The sequence below is a fragment of the Thalassophryne amazonica genome, chromosome 8 (genome assembly GCF_902500255.1).
Source record: "Thalassophryne amazonica chromosome 8, fThaAma1.1, whole genome shotgun sequence".
Taxonomy (NCBI): Eukaryota; Metazoa; Chordata; class Actinopteri; order Batrachoidiformes; family Batrachoididae; genus Thalassophryne; species Thalassophryne amazonica.
The window spans coordinates 75,991,153-76,008,539 of record NC_047110.1 but is presented as its reverse complement, the minus strand read 5'-3'; the positions used below and the strand labels follow the sequence as shown (position 1 = coordinate 76,008,539).

The 17,387-nt window shown below is 48.0% G+C and overlaps 2 protein-coding genes across 3 annotated transcripts in view; one reads left to right on the top strand and one right to left on the bottom strand.

Annotated features, from left to right (window-relative positions):
* LOC117515914 (nuclear factor of activated T-cells 5-like) overlaps window positions 1–1,943 on the bottom strand; it is a 51,572-nt gene extending 49,629 nt beyond the window's left edge. The window contains exon 1 of the mRNA XM_034176686.1: window positions 1,621–1,943. Within this exon, the coding sequence (XP_034032577.1) occupies window positions 1,621–1,693 (73 nt within the window). The 5' untranslated portion in view covers window positions 1,694–1,943. The remainder of the gene's footprint in view (window positions 1–1,620) is intronic.
* Window positions 1,944–6,142: 4,199 nt separating this feature from the next.
* Window positions 6,143–17,387, top strand: part of wwox (WW domain containing oxidoreductase) — a 404,999-nt gene continuing 393,754 nt past the window's right edge. The window contains exons 1-2 of one of the 2 annotated variants that reach the window (XM_034176685.1): window positions 6,143–6,201; window positions 6,291–6,413. In XM_034176685.1, coding sequence (XP_034032576.1) covers window positions 6,307–6,413 — 107 coding nt within the window. In that variant the 5' untranslated portion in view covers window positions 6,143–6,201; window positions 6,291–6,306. The other variant, XM_034176684.1, reaches the window with a different exon arrangement.

Here is a 17,387-nt window from a genome sequence, read left to right as displayed (position 1 = left end):
ATAGTTTCTTTTAAAAAGTGTGTGTGTGTGTGTGTGGGGGGGGGGGGGGTCGGGAAAAAAAAATCGAAAGTCGGATTTTTTCTGAAAACATCGAAGATTTAATTTTTAGGCCAAATTGCCCAGGCCTATCAACAGAATATTCAATTCAAAAACATTCAATAGCTGCAGTCATAGTACAAATAAATATAGATATATCATCACATGGCCTCTAATACCCTAAATCTGAGTTATGAATTCTTTGCAGCATGTCCTTTAAATCATTTTCTGCTGAAGAACATTTCCATGCATGATTTGACTTGTAGCTTCAAAACAATGCATTTTTTTTCCTCCCAGAACTCCGCAGACTTCACAGAAAAAGCACAAGCAGCAGCTCTCAATAAGCAGGAATGCATGTTACATTTATCTTTCAGCCAAGATGTGAAAACTCAAGACTTCATATCCACAGTATCGTCTCATTAGAGATGTTTCCAATCAATTTTACAAATATGAACATGATAACAAATATGAATATGAACAGGAAAACAAGATTCCCCATCATGGGAAACACCAAGAGTATCTTTTATCCTCTAGCATGCCCTGTTTCCAACATGGTGGTGCTCGGTCACGAGTTACCTTAATTATACTATGACAAACCTGATTCAACGCTACATGGGGTGGGACCATACATACTCAGTGCTGAGCCTATTGTACTGTGCAAAACGTCTTGCATGAACTTTCTAAGTGAGTTCTTGTTCAAAAGCAATCTTTAGGCTCATTCTTCCCTACTTGCACAACATAGGATAGGATAGCCACACAATCCCCTTACACACAGGCATTATAAACATCAGATCTGTGCACTGGGTAAAGTTGGATCAGTGCAGCCCTGCTAATAATAACATACCAGTTGGCAGAGGCATGCCTAATGCGTATTACAGTGCTTTACGAGGAAATATTGACACAAGCGGCCCCTGTCAGTGCAGACCTCTTGCTTACTGAGAGATTGCCATGCTCTGACCTTTTAATGAGCCATTAACTTCCATCTCTCTAAGAAACCAAAAAATGTGTGGAAGATTATTCTGGTTCAATTCCATGTAAAGAGCAAAACCACAGCGTGTGTGTTTGGGGGGGGGGGGGGGGTTCTGTGTCAGCCAACCGAATAGAAAAAAAAAAAAAAAAAACACTTGAACGAACCACTTTGTCTCGTAATAATACATAATACAAACATACACGGACACGCGCTTGTGCAGAATCCAATGGGTGACCACTAAATATAAAAATGAGAGTAGATGGAGTGACCTCGCGTAGCTACAACCAGCTAACAGTATGCAAACTACCCGCTCAAAACAAATGATCACGTTATCCAAGAAATTACTGACACAATAACAGCAGCAATCTGACAAATCATCCTACTTCACGCATGTGACAAGCACTGCTAACCAGCCCGGATAACTGCCAACGAGCAAGCCAAATGCAGCTAACAAGGCTAGCTGCGCCGCTAACAGTGGAAGAGAAAGCTAACTGCTGCTAGCTGGCAGCTAACACGAGCTGTGGAAACAACAGAGAAACGGGGAAAAAAGGAGAGGGGTGAAGGCAAAAGGTACTCTTTAACGTCATTGCACTCAGTGTTTAGTTAAAGCTTACCTTTAGAGTATAGAGACTTGGGAGAATTGAGGTCGAGATCCGAGCTAAGGAGGGATATAAAATCAGAGGGCATCGCAGCGCTTCATCGAGGGGAGGGGAAGCGCACACTCTCACTACAGACAGGTCGGTAGCTCTGTTGGCTAATAAATGTATGCGTTTGACGGGCGGGAATGTCTAAAAAAAAACAACAAAAAAAACACGCAGCATTCACAAGTCCATTAGCTGGCAAAACAAAACTTACAAGAAAAAGGAGACCGTTTAAAAGCAGAAGAGACGCATTTAGCTAACACACACTAATCGCACGTTTGCACTCAGCAGGTTCTACCCCTCTGCGAACTAGAGACGCCGCCTCCCCCATGGCGCAGGCGCATTGCACACCTTCAAAAAAAATCTGTGTGTGTGTGTGTGTCCCTTTCCTGTCCCAGCAGCATCTCAGAACTGAATCAAACTTGGCACACATTTTGACATATGGGAAGTCACAAAGACTATAGAGAACTTTAACAGTAGTAGTCAGGGGTGCCAAAAGGGGAGAATAAGGAGAAGAATTCTAGGGGTCCCTAATGCAATTATAACTAGAAGCACTCAGAGAGTGCAAACCTCCGCCAAGGCCATGGGGTCACTGATGCCATAACATCTACACGCCGTAGAATCATTGAACCTAAAAAGGTCCAACAATGATGTTTGCTCAGTAGTAAAAAAAGTTTCATCTGCTGTGACTGGATAGCATGTATCCTTAGCGCTTGGCATCACAGTTATTGCAACTTGCACCTTTCCCAGAAGCTACTGTCATCTGAGCACTGATATTGATATTGCATGTGCTTATAGACAAAAACAAATAAGAGACAAAATTCAATTTATTATTCAACTAAACTGCAAATATATGAATTTTTTAACATTTATGAAACACTTCTCTAAACAAGGCCATAGGGTCACTGACCCTAAAGAGATTCCCTCCTTGGCACAGTGATCTATTTCTTTTTGTCTCTTTGTACAAAATTGTATATAATCATTAGATTATTAATATATAAACAAAAATAAATTTAAGAAATATTATAATTTGAAAACAAATGCACCCGAACGTGATGACAGCTGCAACTGCTTAATGCTAACTTTTAACATTGAAAATGCCATAGACACGCTAACGTGTTAGCATCGGGATCCGGATGGTGATCCGGATCACCACTAAAATTTAATCACTTGTTCCTCTTGTCATTTCCAACCACTCCACAAAATGTCATCAAAATCCATTCAAAACTTTTTGAGTTATCCTGTTGACAGACAGACAAACAAACAAACGCAACCGAAAACATAACCTCCTTGGCGGAGGTAATAATGACAAGGTAATATGGGGGTGGCCCAGTAAGATTTCTTTTCATGGGGCCCAAAATCCCTGGCGGTGCCCCTGGCAGTAGTAGCAATAGTAGTAGTTAAGTGGAGAGACTTTTGTACTGCAGAAGTGAGCCAAACATGGCACATTAGTAGTTGTAGTTGTTAAGGGAATTACACTGCAGAATTTTTATGCAGCATCGTCATCGGCAATTGTGCCAAAAGGTTGATATCATACTTTTCTATTCTCTTGTTTTTCCTTTGAACTTTTTGCCTTTTCATTTTTGCAATTAGCAGTAGCATACTAGTAGTAGTAGTAGTAGTAGTAATAGTAGCAGTTGTCTCTTCTTGAGGAAACTTTATTCATGCCCTAACAGTTCTCTGGAATCCGGGATAGGTGGGAGGTGATAGTTTTGTTGGTGAAGATGAAGTTTTCATTTCAGTCCTTGAATCAAACCCGCCCTGGGGCAATGTTGGGAATATTGTACAAGAACATTTATGCCACATACAGATTTTAAGTCCCCAAGTTCCAATGGGAGACACTGCCGAAGCTGGTTGAGGATGAAAGGGCTAAGGCCCTGTGGGGCTTCAAATTCCAGACAGACAAGCAGCTGCTGGCCAACCAACCAAACATAATGGTGGTTGACAAGAGAAGGAAGACCACATTTGTGATCGATGTGGCAATCCTAGCTGACAGCAACATCAGAATGAAGGAGCGTGAGAACATTAAGAAGTACCAAGGCCTGAAGGAACCACTGGAGCAGATGTAGAAGGTAAAGTCCAAAGTGGTCCCAGTGGTGACAGGAGCATTAGGAGCTGTAACCCCCAAACTGGTATAGTGGCTCCAACAGATTCCAGGCACAACATCAGAGGTCTCTGTCCAGAAGAGTGCAGTCCTAGGAAGCACTAAGATACTGTACACTATGCCTCGTCCAATATAACTTTTCTTCATCCAATATTTGTCTATGTTGGACGACTTGCCATCCATCAATTGTTATGTTCTCCACCCCCCCACCCCCCCCACCCCAAATTACGCAAACAACAAAGAGCCAAGTAAATTAGATCAATTTATTTTGTTGTGAACAGCATATGAATGCTTCTAAAACGTCAGTAGCGTGCTTGTCTACCTTCAATGTTTCTGGCATCCTTGGAGTTCAATATTTCCACCAGTTCCTCCTCTGTGAACTCAGCAAACCTCACTGGCAGAAGATTTTCTGCTGTTGTTGACATGTTTGTTGCCATTTTTTCAACCAGCGTCTGTCAGCAAGTTCTTGACCTCCACTACGTCATTAGTGATGTCATCTCATGAATAATTGTATGCCACGCTCTGATTGGCTACCTGTTGGCAGTAAGCTCTAATGCTATTGGTCAGTGGGAACCGATCCAATATAACTTTTGGTCCTAGCCTTTTTGGATCCTTTTGGATCCAACATAACTTTCTGGCGCCAAGCATGCCAAAATACAGCTAAATGATGGACAGAAAGGCTAATCTATGATTGGCTATCGCAATCTGAGTGGAGGACATATATATATATATATATATATATATATATATATATATATATATATATATATATATATATATATATGTGTGTGTGTGTGTGTGTGTGTGTGTGTGTGTGTGTGTATGATCATAATGGAAAATAAGCCTTTATGGAAGCTTTATTGTGTTTATCCTTAAGATTTTAGGAATATTTAATACGTAATGTTATTACCAAAAAAAGTCAAAGTAAAGTGTACATACATACGTATTGCACATAGACAGATAAATACTGTTCTGTACTGACCTTGACTTTGCAGGCAATGCTGTGATCTTTGTGACAGACATGGTTAGCCTGATTGTAGCAATTGAAAAGCTGAGTTAGGAGTCTGAGTGTCTGGGTTTATGATTATCCTGGATCAAGAGTAAGCTCTGGGCTTTCAAAAACTTCCTGGTCTCTAGGAAAAGTAAGAGAGACTGACTTATACTGACAGTGGCATTCACGTCTCTGGGTTCTTGGACTTTGAGATCAAGAGGCACCTAGTAAGAGTTTATAGATGAGGTCCAAGGACGCAGGTGTTTGGCAATGTTGATATCTTTGCAAGAGAACAATGGGTCAAAACTTTTGGCTTGCCACTTCCCATCTTACTGTATGATTATGAGACTTGGACACAAACCCATTACAGAAGGGGATGACTGGATGTCTTTGGTACTTGATCTTTTTGGCGGATCCTTAAGTACTCTTGAAGCCACTTTGTGTCAAATGAATGGTTACTTAGGGAGACTTAGATGAGCTGTCAGCTATGTTATTTTGGCCATGTGGCATGTTTCTCTGGGCATGATACACCATGTAGTTTGGGTGGCTATTTTCAAGAGGTGGGGCTTGACCAACTGTTTGCCTGAGTAGATGCCGTCCAGGAACCAAGGTGGTTCCGTAGTGCGGTGGATGCAGCGACTTGCGGCAATAGCTGATGTCCATGATCTTACCTTTGTGTGGGAGTGTGAATTAATTTGTCTATCTACACGTCGCCGTGCGATAGACTGGTGTCCTGTCCAGGGTGTACCCTGCCTCACGCCCTATGACTGCTGAGATATGCTCCAGGGTACTGTAATTAAGGGCGGCATGGTGACTCAGTGGTTAGCATTGGTGCCTCCCAGTTAGAAGGTTGTGGGATCGCTTCCCGCCCTTTCTGTGTGGAGTATGCATGTTCTCCCCGTGTCTATGTGGGTTTCCTCCCACAGTCAAACATGTGCTTATTTAGGCTCTGCTCCTTTCTCTGCCCCTGACTAAGGCAGCGTTTCTACACCTGGAGCTGGACGCCGGACTGTGGCTGCTCACAGCTCCTAGTGGTTGGATTATGTCTAACTGTAATTAGGATGGGTTAAATGCAGAGGACAAATTTCGTTGTATGTATGTACAATGACAATAAAGGCTCTATTCTATTCTATTCTATTCTATTCTATTCTATTCTATTCTATTCTATTCTATTCTAACCCTTGTTTGGAGTAAGCGGGCCTATAAAATGAATAAATGCAGTTATTTTTTTATTTGTTTATTTGGTGTGGGTAAGGCAGAGATACATGGACAATGTGCAGGTCTGGCTATGATGATTTGAATATTTGAATATTTGCAAAAGTAGCAGAAAGTGTCTCCCTCAAAGTGACTATGGGAAATAATAACGTCCAGCAGATGGCAGTAATGCAACATAATGCGCGCTGGCTGCCCTGAAACGTGAAGGAGGAGGAAGAAAATCGTCACTGTGTTGTTGCGGAAGTTCTGAGGAGGTTGTGTGTGTGTATGTGTGTGCGCGAAAGAGCCGCATTCAGTATTCATAGTTGATGTTCTTTGCGGCTGTATTATTGACGTAATAACCTGATATATGGCAGCTTTACAATACGCGGGTATGGACGACACAGACAGTGAGGATGAGTTACCTCCTGGCTGGGAAGAAAGATCCACCAAGGATGGATGGGTTTACTATGCAAAGTAAGTACCAACTGTTTAACACCGATTTATTTTAGTTTTTAAATTTACAAGAGTGATTGTCAAGTCATTTCTGCTCAACTGCATTCTAGAAAGTCAGTCCAGCCAATTTGTGTAACTGTGTATGTTATTTGCTGCTTAAATTTTTAAAGTGTATTTATTTATTTATTTAGATTTTATCTTGTTGCTTATTGTGTTTGTTTTAGGGAAGGGCCATAATGGAAATAAGTCGTATGACTTTCTTGTGTTATCCTTGAAATTCCCAGAATTTTTATTAGTCATATGTTTTAACATGTTTTTGTTTATGATTTGTATGGAATTTCTAAATAAATCAAATCAGATTGTGGCTTTAATTTTATGCACAGCATCATGTTGGCCATTGTTAGACAAGGTTCACTTAGTTCTGACTGCTGAGCTCAAACTCAGGTTCCATAAGTGTTTGGACACTGACATGGAGTTGAAATAAAACCGGTCCAGAGGTAGTTGTCGTGTTGACTTTGAGTTTTAATTCAAGGGATTAACAAAAAATATTTAATTGCAGCAATTTTTCTCCATAGTTACTACGTTTTCAGAGCCCATACATACAGTGGCAGAGAATGTTTTTAAGTACTAAAAACAACAACAACAACAAAAAACAATTTTGTTTGATAATGTGTCTGCTGCAAATTCAGGAAACACACTAAATTTCACAACACAAACAAGTATCTACCCAGAGTTTCTCTGCATCAGTGGACTAAAGGGAATAATACTTCTTGCAAAACTGTCTTGCTGTTTCTTCTAGCTTTTTGAGGGTGACAAGGGAGCTGGAGCCTATCCTAGTGTGCACTCTGTGTGATGGATGTGCGCTTTGGGTGGGTTACTGGTCAGTCACAGGGAAGCACATGCAGATGCCTTCACTAAAATTTGGAGCCAACTCTTAGTATGATCATCATTTTTTTTAGAATTTGCGAGACCATGCAACCTCCTGACGTGGCTCGTCTTTAGTCTTCTCAGGATGTCGTCTTTTAGATAACACAAACTAATTGCAAGTGATATGCTAGAAAAGGACACAACACTTTAGAATAATTGTTGTGTGGGCCGCCGAAGAGGAGGTACTGCTGGCCCACCACCACCAGAGGGCGCCCTGCCTGGAGTGCGGGCTCCAGGCACCAGAGGGCGCTGCCGCCGACGAAGGCTGTCAGGATGACAGCTGTCACCCATTACTGGACACAGCTGACTGCACTCAGGACGGAGTATATCAGCAGGACAGCGTCTCCACCTCAGTGCCGAGATATCGCCTTGAGCCTAAGGTAATCTTCTCTGCAGCTTATTTAAGTAAAATATTATAATACGTGTTAAACCTTTCAGGACAGCTGACTACCGAAAGCCGAGTGATCGGATAAGTACTCACCTTCCTGCTTATTGTGACAAGAGGTGGAGGCGGCTTGCCCCTCTCATCTACTGGGTGCGGTCGCATCCCAACCTGTGTGTTTGTGTTCTTTCCCGCCAGCAGTACCGGATCCGACGAGCGAAGGCAGTGGCCACCTGGGAATTCGGGACTTGGCGGTTCCAGTACTTCTGGGTTTCGGTGGCAGAGGAAATCTGGGTGGTTCCGGTTCGCCTAGGACGGACGTCTCCTACCTTCGGGCCTGCCCACAGGACACCAGCAGATTTCGGCTTACACCTCCAAATTGTGAATTATTGTATCAGTTGTGCTGATTTCACAACAGTAAAACTTGTTATTCACCTTTCTCCATTGTCCGTTCATTGCGCCCCCTGTTGTGGGTCCGTGTACCTACACTTTCACAACAGGATATCTCGGCCAGCGTCATGGATCCCGAGGGGCGTCAACCGGCTGTTGAACGGCCAATGGAAGAACAGGGCGCAGCGGCGGCTTCGGGAGGGGTAGTCGGTGAGTTGCAGCGGATCCTCACCGCTTTCACCACTCGGATCGATTTCATGACCGAGCAGCACGTTCTCCTAAACCGCAGGGTGGAGGCTCTCGCCGCACAAGTGGAAGCGCGCCCTCCGGGCGCCGCTGCGGCTCTCCCTCCCGAGGACCCTGCGTGTGAGAATGACGTTCCACTGGTCGTTCAACGGTCCCTTCCTCCGTCCCCTGAAGCATACATAAGCCCTCCAGAACCGTACGACGGCTGTGTGGAGACGTGCGCGGACTTCCTTATGCAATGTTCGCTCGTCTTCGCTCAGCGTCCCGTGATGTACGCAGCTGATGCTAGCAGGGTAGCTTATGTGATAAATCTGCTTCGCGGGGAGGCACGCGCTTGGGCTACAGCGCTCTGGGAACAGAGCTCACGGCTCCTTCAGTCATACGACGGGTTTGTACGGGAGCTCAGAACGGTGTTCGATCATCCCAACAGAGGAGAGTCCGCTTCAACCGCATTACTGTCCATACGACAGGGACGTCGGAGCGCAGCTGCCTATGCAGTCGCCTTCCGCATCGCGGCAGCGAGATCCGGCTGGAATAGCACTGCCCTCCGCGCTGCCTTTGTAAATGGATTGTCTCTGGTCCTAAAAGAGCACCTGGTGGCTAAAGACGAACCGCGGGATTTAGATGGGCTCATTGATCTGGTCATACGGCTTGACAACCGGTTAGAAGAACGTCGCCGGGAGCGAGGCGAAGGGCGTGGCCAGGCACGGGTCGTCCCTCTCCCTTCCGGGTCCGGTCGAGTTCCGCCGTCCCCACGCTCCTCTGTTCCGGCGCTCCGTGCGCTTACGGCTCCCCCTGCTGACGAAGCTATGGACACGAGCAGGGCAACATTTAGGGCACCTGAAGCACAAAGGAGGCGGGCCCACGGAGCTTGTTATGTTTGTGGCTCGAGTGAGCATATGGCAAACGACTGCCCCGAGCGGTTAAACTCCAACGCCCGCCCCTAGAGACTGGGCCAGGGGTGGGCCAAAACATTCACGTGGGACACACCCACATTGCTACACGACTCCCAGTCACGATCCTGTATGAGGATTCAACCCTGAAGGCCCCAGCACTGGTGGACACGGGCTCTGAGGGGAATCTGCTTGACAGCAGATGGGCCAGGGAGATAGGGCTCCCTCTGGTGGCTCTTACCTCGCCTGTGCAGGTTCGGGCACTAGACGGCTCCCTACTCCCACCAATCACGCACAAGACACCTCCAGTAACTCTGGTGGTGTCAGGTAACCACCGGGAGGTGATCGAGTTCTTCGTGACTCAGGCCACCTCCCGTGTGGTTTTAGGGTTTCCATGGATGCTGAAGCACAATCCCCGGATTGATTGGCCGTCCGGGGTAGTGGTACAGTGGAGCGAAACCTGCCATCGGGAGTGTCTCGGTTCCTCGGTTCCTCCTGGCTCCCAAGCTAAGGAGGAGGTCCGAGTCCCGCCCAATCTGAAGGCGGTGCCAGCGGAGTACCATGACCTCGCTGACGTGTTCAGCAAGGATCTGGCCCTCACGCTACCACCCCACCGCCCGTATGATTGTGCCATTGATTTGGTTCCAGGCAGTGAGTTTCCGTCCAGTAGGCTGTACAACCTCTCACGGCCGGAACGCGAATCCATGGAGACCTACATCCGGGACTCATTAGCTGCCGGGTTGATCCGGAATTCCACCTCACCGATGGGCGCAGGTTTCTTTTTTGTGGGTAAAAAGGATGGCGGGCTTCGTCCATGCATTGATTATAGGGGGTTGAACGAGATCACGGTTCGCAATCGATACCCGTTGCCCTTGTTAGATTCGGTGTTCACCCCCCTGCATGGAGCCAAGATGTTCACCAAGCTGGATCTTAGGAATGCGTATCATTTGGTTCGGATTCGGAAGGGAGACGAATGGAAGACGGCATTCAACACCCCCTTAGGTCATTTTGAGTACCTGGTCATGCCGTTCGGTCTCACTAATGCTCCCGCGACCTTCCAAGCGTTGGTAAACGATGTCTTGCGGGACTTCCTGCACCGGTTTGTCTTCGTATATCTAGACGATATACTCATCTTTTCCCCGGATCCTGAGACTCATGTCCGGCATGTCCGTCAGGTCCTGCAGCGGTTGTTGGAGAACCGTCTGTTTGTGAAGGGCGAGAAGTGTGAGTTCCACCGCACTTCTTTGTCCTTCCTGGGGTTTATCATCTCCTCTAACTCCGTCGCCCCGGATCCGGCCAAGGTTGCGGCGGTGAGAGATTGGCCCCAACCCACTAGCCGTAGGAAGCTGCAACAGTTCCTCGGCTTCGCTAATTTCTACAGGAGGTTCATTAAGGGCTACAGTCAGGTAGTTAGCCCCCTGACAGCCCTGACCTCTCCAAAAGTTCCCTTCACCTGGTCGGACCGGTGCGAGGCCGCGTTCAAGGAGTTGAAACGGCGCTTCTCGTCTGCACCAGTTCTGGTGCAGCCCGATCCTAGCCGCCAGTTAGTGGTTGAAGTGGATGCCTCGGACTCAGGGATAGGAGCGGTGCTCTCCCAGAGCGGGAAGACCGATAAGGTCCTTCACCCGTGTGCCTATTTTTCTCGCAGGTTGACCCCCGCTGAACGGAATTATGACGTCGGCAATCGGGAACTCCTTGCTGTGAAAGAGGCCCTCGAAGAGTGGAGACATCTGTTGGAGGGAACAGCCGTGCCATTCACGGTTTTCACTGACCATCGGAACCTGGAGTACATCAGGACCGCTAAGCGTCTGAACCCCAGGCAAGCCCGCTGGTCATTGTTCTTTGGCCGTTTTGACTTCCGGATAACCTACCGCCCCGGGACCAAGAACCAGCGATCGGATGCATTGTCCCGGGTGCACGAAGAGGAGGTCAGAACGGAACCGTCGGATCCCCCGGATCCCATCATCCCGGAGTCCGCTATCGTGGCCGCCCTCACCTGGGACGTGGAGAAGACCGTCCGGGAGGCCCTGACCCGTGTCCCGGACCCCGGAAACGGACCAAAGAACAAACTATACGTCCCACCAGAGGCCAGGGCCGCAGTCCTAGACTTCTGTCACGGTTCTAAGCTCTCCTGTCACCCAGGGGTGCGAAGGACCGTGGCAGTCGTCCGGCAACGCTTCTGGTGGGCATCCCTGGAGACCGACGTCCGGGACTACGTCCAGGCTTGTACCACCTGCGCCAGGGGCAAGGCCAATCACCAAAAGACCTCAGGGCAGCTACAGCCACTGCCCGTGCCTCATCGCCCCTGGTCCCACATCGGCCTGGACTTCGTCACGGGTCTCCCGCCGTCCCAGGGAAACACCGTCGTCTTCACGATAGTGGACCGTTTCTCCAAGGCGGCCCACTTCGTGGCCCTCCCGAAGCTCCCTACGGCCCAGGAGACAGCGGACCTCCTGGTCCACCACGTCGTCCGTCTGCATGGCATACCATCAGACATCGTCTCCGATCGCGGTCCCCAGTTCACCTCACATGTCTGGAGGAGCTTCTGCCGGGAACTGGGGGCCTCGGTCAGCCTGTCGTCCGGGTACCACCCCCAGACCAACGGGCAAGCAGAGCGGGCCAACCAAGAATTGGAGCAGACACTACGCTGTGTGACAGCCGCGCACCCGACGGCCTGGAGTACCCACCTGGCCTGGATCGAGTACGCCCACAACAGCCAAGTGTCGTCAGCCACCGGCCTCTCCCCGTTTGAGGTGTGCTTGGGGTATCAGCCCCCCTTGTTTCCGGTGGTCGAGGGAGAGGTCGGTGTGCCCTCGGTCCAGGCCCACCTACGGAAGTGCCGTCGGGTGTGGCGTGCTGCCCGCTCTGCTTTGTTGAAGGCCCGGACGAGGGCGAAGACACATGCAGACCGGCGGCGGGCCCCGGCCCCCACGTACCGTCCTGGGCAGGAAGTGTGGTTGTCCACCAAGGACATTCCCCTTCAAGTGGACTCCCCCAAGCTCCAAGAACGATACATCGGTCCCTTCAAGGTCGTCAAAGTCATCAATCCCGCCGCAGTGAGGCTTCAGCTTCCGGCCTCACTGCGGATTCACCCAGTGTTTCACGTCTCCCGGATAAAACCCCATCACACCTCACCCCTCTGCACCCCGGGTCCGGCACCACCTCCTGCCCGGATCATCGACGGGGAACCGGCTTGGACCGTGCGCCGGCTCCTCGATGTCCGTCGAATGGGCCGGGGGTTTCAGTACCTGGTGGACTGGGAGGGGTACGGCCCCGAGGAGCGCTCCTGGGTGAAGAAGGGCTTCATCCTGGACCCGGCCCTCCTGGCCGACTTCTACCGACGCCATCCGGACAAGCCCGGTCGTGCGCCAGGAGGCGCCCGTTGAGGGGGGGGTCCTGTTGTGTGGGCCGCCGAAGAGGAGGTACTGCTGGCCCACCACCACCAGAGGGCGCCCTGCCTGGAGTGCGGGCTCCAGGCACCAGAGGGCGCTGCCGCCGACGAAGGCTGTCAGGATGACAGCTGTCACCCATTACTGGACACAGCTGACTGCACTCAGGACGGAGTATATCAGCAGGACAGCGTCTCCACCTCAGTGCCGAGATATCGCCTTGAGCCTAAGGTAATCTTCTCTGCAGCTTATTTAAGTAAAATATTATAATACGTGTTAAACCTTTCAGGACAGCTGACTACCGAAAGCCGAGTGATCGGATAAGTACTCACCTTCCTGCTTATTGTGACAAGAGGTGGAGGCGGCTTGCCCCTCTCATCTACTGGGTGCGGTCGCATCCCAACCTGTGTGTTTGTGTTCTTTCCCGCCAGCAGTACCGGATCCGACGAGCGAAGGCAGTGGCCACCTGGGAATTCGGGACTTGGCGGTTCCAGTACTTCTGGGTTTCGGTGGCAGAGGAAATCTGGGTGGTTCCGGTTCGCCTAGGACGGACGTCTCCTACCTTCGGGCCTGCCCACAGGACACCAGCAGATTTCGGCTTACACCTCCAAATTGTGAATTATTGTATCAGTTGTGCTGATTTCACAACAGTAAAACTTGTTATTCACCTTTCTCCATTGTCCGTTCATTGCGCCCCCTGTTGTGGGTCCGTGTACCTACACTTTCACAACAATAATTCAGCCTTAAGCAAGATAAAATGCACAGAGTTTTTAAGTTTATTTAAGCCTTCGACACAGAGCTTAGACAAACTGAGTCCTCTAGAGAGACTGAATATGATAACCGCGCTCATCTATTTATTGGAGACCCGCGGGCATCGCTCCTCCTTTGACTTTTTTTATTTATTTCATTCCCAAGACATGGTTTTCTATTGGAAGCGTCCTCTAGTGAACCCTAAGCAGGTGTTAGGCCATTATTTCAATGTGACAAACGCTCCCATTAAAACGTGAAGGATTTACAACTGATTTTTTTAAAAGACCTTCAGCCACAGGTGCAGCTGGCCTGAGGCCCCCCCCCCCCCGCACGTGGCCTCAGCCACAGGTGCAGCTGGCCTGAGGCCCCTGCACGTGGCCTGCGGGAAAGCCCCTGACAGACTGAATGACTAATAAAGCCCTTTTTTTGGGTTGAACACCTGCTAGTTCAACCAGAGGACATACAGTTCGGATCAGGACACTTGATAGTTCATCATAGTTCAAATAAGGACCTAAAAATTCTTCTACAGTCCCTCCTCTGGGACTCGAAAGAGTCCCATTACATCAATTATACTCTTGGGTTGTTTACTGACAAGACATCCTCATTTGTGCATTGCAATAAAAAAGAAAAACACATCACTCGAATTACTGATAACTCTGGTGCAGATATGAATATAAGTGATTCTTCACACGGTAAATATATTTAAGTGTAAGTGCAGGTGAACCTACATACTAAGGCACAAGGTGATCAATTAGCTGGATTATATCAACGCAAGGTGACATTCAAACATTGAGTTTTGGTGTAATTCAAGGCACTTAAAATGGCCACATAAAACAAGTTACAGCAACTTCTTAATCATGGCAAAGTAAAGGCTTTACATTGACATCAGTGCAACCAATCATCTTCTGGCATCTATTGTCTCACTCAACCAGAGGCTCCAACCCATTATACTTGGTTCTACATATTATTTTGTTAAAGAGTCACACATTTATTACTTAAATGCATCAAATAACCCCTACGTTACCACTATTTAGTCAACCAATCAAGAAACTATTCTAAGGTTAGCGCAGCTATGTCTAGTTAAATGATAAAACACAATAAATGGTTTCCCTTCATGTCCGTCCTTAAGTCATTTGCCTTAGTCAATCATATAATGGTTTTCATTATAGGCCATTTCTCAACATTTTCCACTTTGTTTTTCTTCTTTTTCAGCTTGTTTTCTAATGCCCTTTTTGGCCAGATGCCAAATTTAGGCGATGCATGTCTCTTGAGGCATGCTATAATTTAAGAAAAAGGGGTCCCTATGGTGCATCTTTACTACTAAATCTACAAACACGCCGTGTAAGGGTCCCCTTTTTATAACTTTGCAATGTGATATCTATGTGTACGCATTTAGCTTTATCTGTGTTACGCAGATGATGGTAAGGACAGACATTTACCCGACCTTCGTTACTAACATATATCCTTCTTTGTTTTTATTTACACTCAGATTTCTGAAACCAGTCCGCAATTCAAACTCAAGAACCAAGATCATAGTCCGTGTTCAGTGCCATTACGTCAGTCCGCGCTCCTCAGCATTTACTCAGCGTCTGAAGTTTTGGGAGAAGTTGGGGAATATGGGGAGGTTGGCCTTTCAGGGGTAGTGGGGGAAGGATCAGGAATTCTGGCTTTCAGACAGTCGTGAAGTTCTCTGATGGATCTTTCCAGCTCCTTGTGCTGCTTGGCCAGGTTGTACAGGGCCCCCAGAGAATTCTTGCCCACATTCAGGGTGGTGGTGGCCAGCCCTAGCTGTTCCCTTTCCATATGCTCCATCATGCTGGCTAGCATGTCCATACTAGACTGAAGACCACACAGTTGAGTATGGAGGCCCTCCTGAGCACAAGAGATGTTGGCATTGTCGCGGTGTATCCTTAACAGGTATGCCGCTGTCTGACTCAGTTGTGGCATGATTTCCTCAAATAGTCCATGGGGAATGTGATTTGTGAGGGGCAGGAACTGCTCCAAGGTTTTTGGAACAGACTCTTGTGGAAGACAAAGCTCTCGAACCAAGATTGCCATGTCCTGTGGGGTGACCATGACCAGATTAAGGTTGTGCAGTCCAGGGGACAGGAAGTACAAGGGGGAAGGCATTTCGTGTGTGGGGGGAGTATTGTTGATGTCGCACAGGCAAGTGATTGGGACACTCTGGGCATTTAGCAGCCTGTACAAAGCTCCCCTCTGTCCTGGTGGGTGAGTTCGGCTAAGGTCTACCCCTGCTGATCCTCCTCCAGAGGCACTGGGCTGATCAGAATATCTCTCCTGCCTTGGGGGTGGAAAGCTGGGGACAGGTCCTAGCAATGAATTGGGTCTAGGATGCACTCGGGCGATTGCTGCATATGGCCGACCTTGGCTGTCTCCCCTGGAGGGTATCGTTGCCACTGGCACATGTGACTGTCTCCATGGCATCTGCGGAAGGGGTGTGTTCCTGAGTCCAAAGGGTCCTTCAGGTGATGGTGGAGTCCTCGGGCCGACTCTTGCTGCAGGCAGATTCTGTGAAGCCGTCATCGCCAGGTGCTGGAACGATGAAGATCCTTCTGTTGCCAACTGGTTTAGCTGCTGGATGGATGGCGGCTGTGGCGACCAATCATGGCTCGACCGTCCCTCCTGTATATCCTCTTCTCCAAACAGTTCTGAGAGTCCAATCAGACTTGATAGAGGCAGATCAGGCATAGGTCCCTGATCAGGGGAGTCTGGTCTCTCAGCCATACTCCTGTGTCCTAGTAATATACATATACGTTCATTATTACAGCTCCATGTCATTCTTTCAGATATTGTCTATCCTATCCCTCATTTTTGTGGGTGCATGTGTGTGAATGTAAATGTGCGTGCATGTCTTCTTCCTCGTCTACAATATCACCAAGCACGGTCCATCCCAGTCCTCCCTATCTGGGGTGTACGCCACATTATTAGGGAGCTGGGGGCTGTCGGGGAGGATAATTGGTATTTCATCCATTTCCATATATTCTGGTTCTCTGTCTGTTTCGTTTGTGCTTTCTTCTAGGGCTCGGATGGCTAACAGTGGGAGCTGTCCTACTGTGGATGAAATCAATTTATTGACCAGAAATTTTATCAAGGGAATACCATAACATATTACCAGCAAGACCGCCACCCCTGTTAGTGCCAAGACTACACCTATCTGGTATAACCAGTCTTTCCATGATATCCACCCTCTCCTTAGAGTCCCAAACAGTGAAAATAGTGGGCCAATATTCATTCCATTCCCTACAATGTATCCAGAATCGTCAGTTTCATTTCTCCCTCCTATGGAGTTACTTAACAGTTCCTGTTGCATCTCTTCAAGTGTGATTAAGAGCTGTCAAATTTCCGTCTTCCCCTGTACGCATGGGAATAGCTGTGCAACATTCGGTGGCTTTGATCATAATACAAACTCCTTGTTCATCAGCCATCATCATCTCGATAGCTAATCTATTTTGCATTGTCATTAGCGAGGTGGCGTGCAGTTGTTCGGTTAAGGCTCCTACTGCTGCCAATGTCCAGTTCAGGTATCTTTGCTGATTATACCACAAGTAATTAATCCACTGCACCTCCTGGAACCTAGAACGGATTTTTGGAGTAACCCCGAACAGAGCCAATGCCCATCCCCATTTATCCGCGTCTTCATCTGCTTTAACTCTGCTACTGTCTATGGCTTCTAATTGTCGGGGTATCCCTTCTGGTATCCCGTTTCTTACTGTGATGTTGTAGTCTGTTTTAAGTGTCATTATTCCTCTTTTTTTACGAAGTTTCTGTGGCATGGGTTGTATTGAATTTGGCATTTCAATTACTGTTATTGCTCCTGTGAGCATCACAGGAGCACAAAGGCCTTTCCAATTCGGGGACAGCGATGACAGGAGTTTCCTTTTTTGTCCGCATATCCAAAAGATGTCAGCTAAGGGTACCGTTCCCTTAGCTAAATTTGGAGTAGATACCCATGAAGCATGGGTGAGATTCAGTCCAATTACAGACCCCCCTGTGGCCG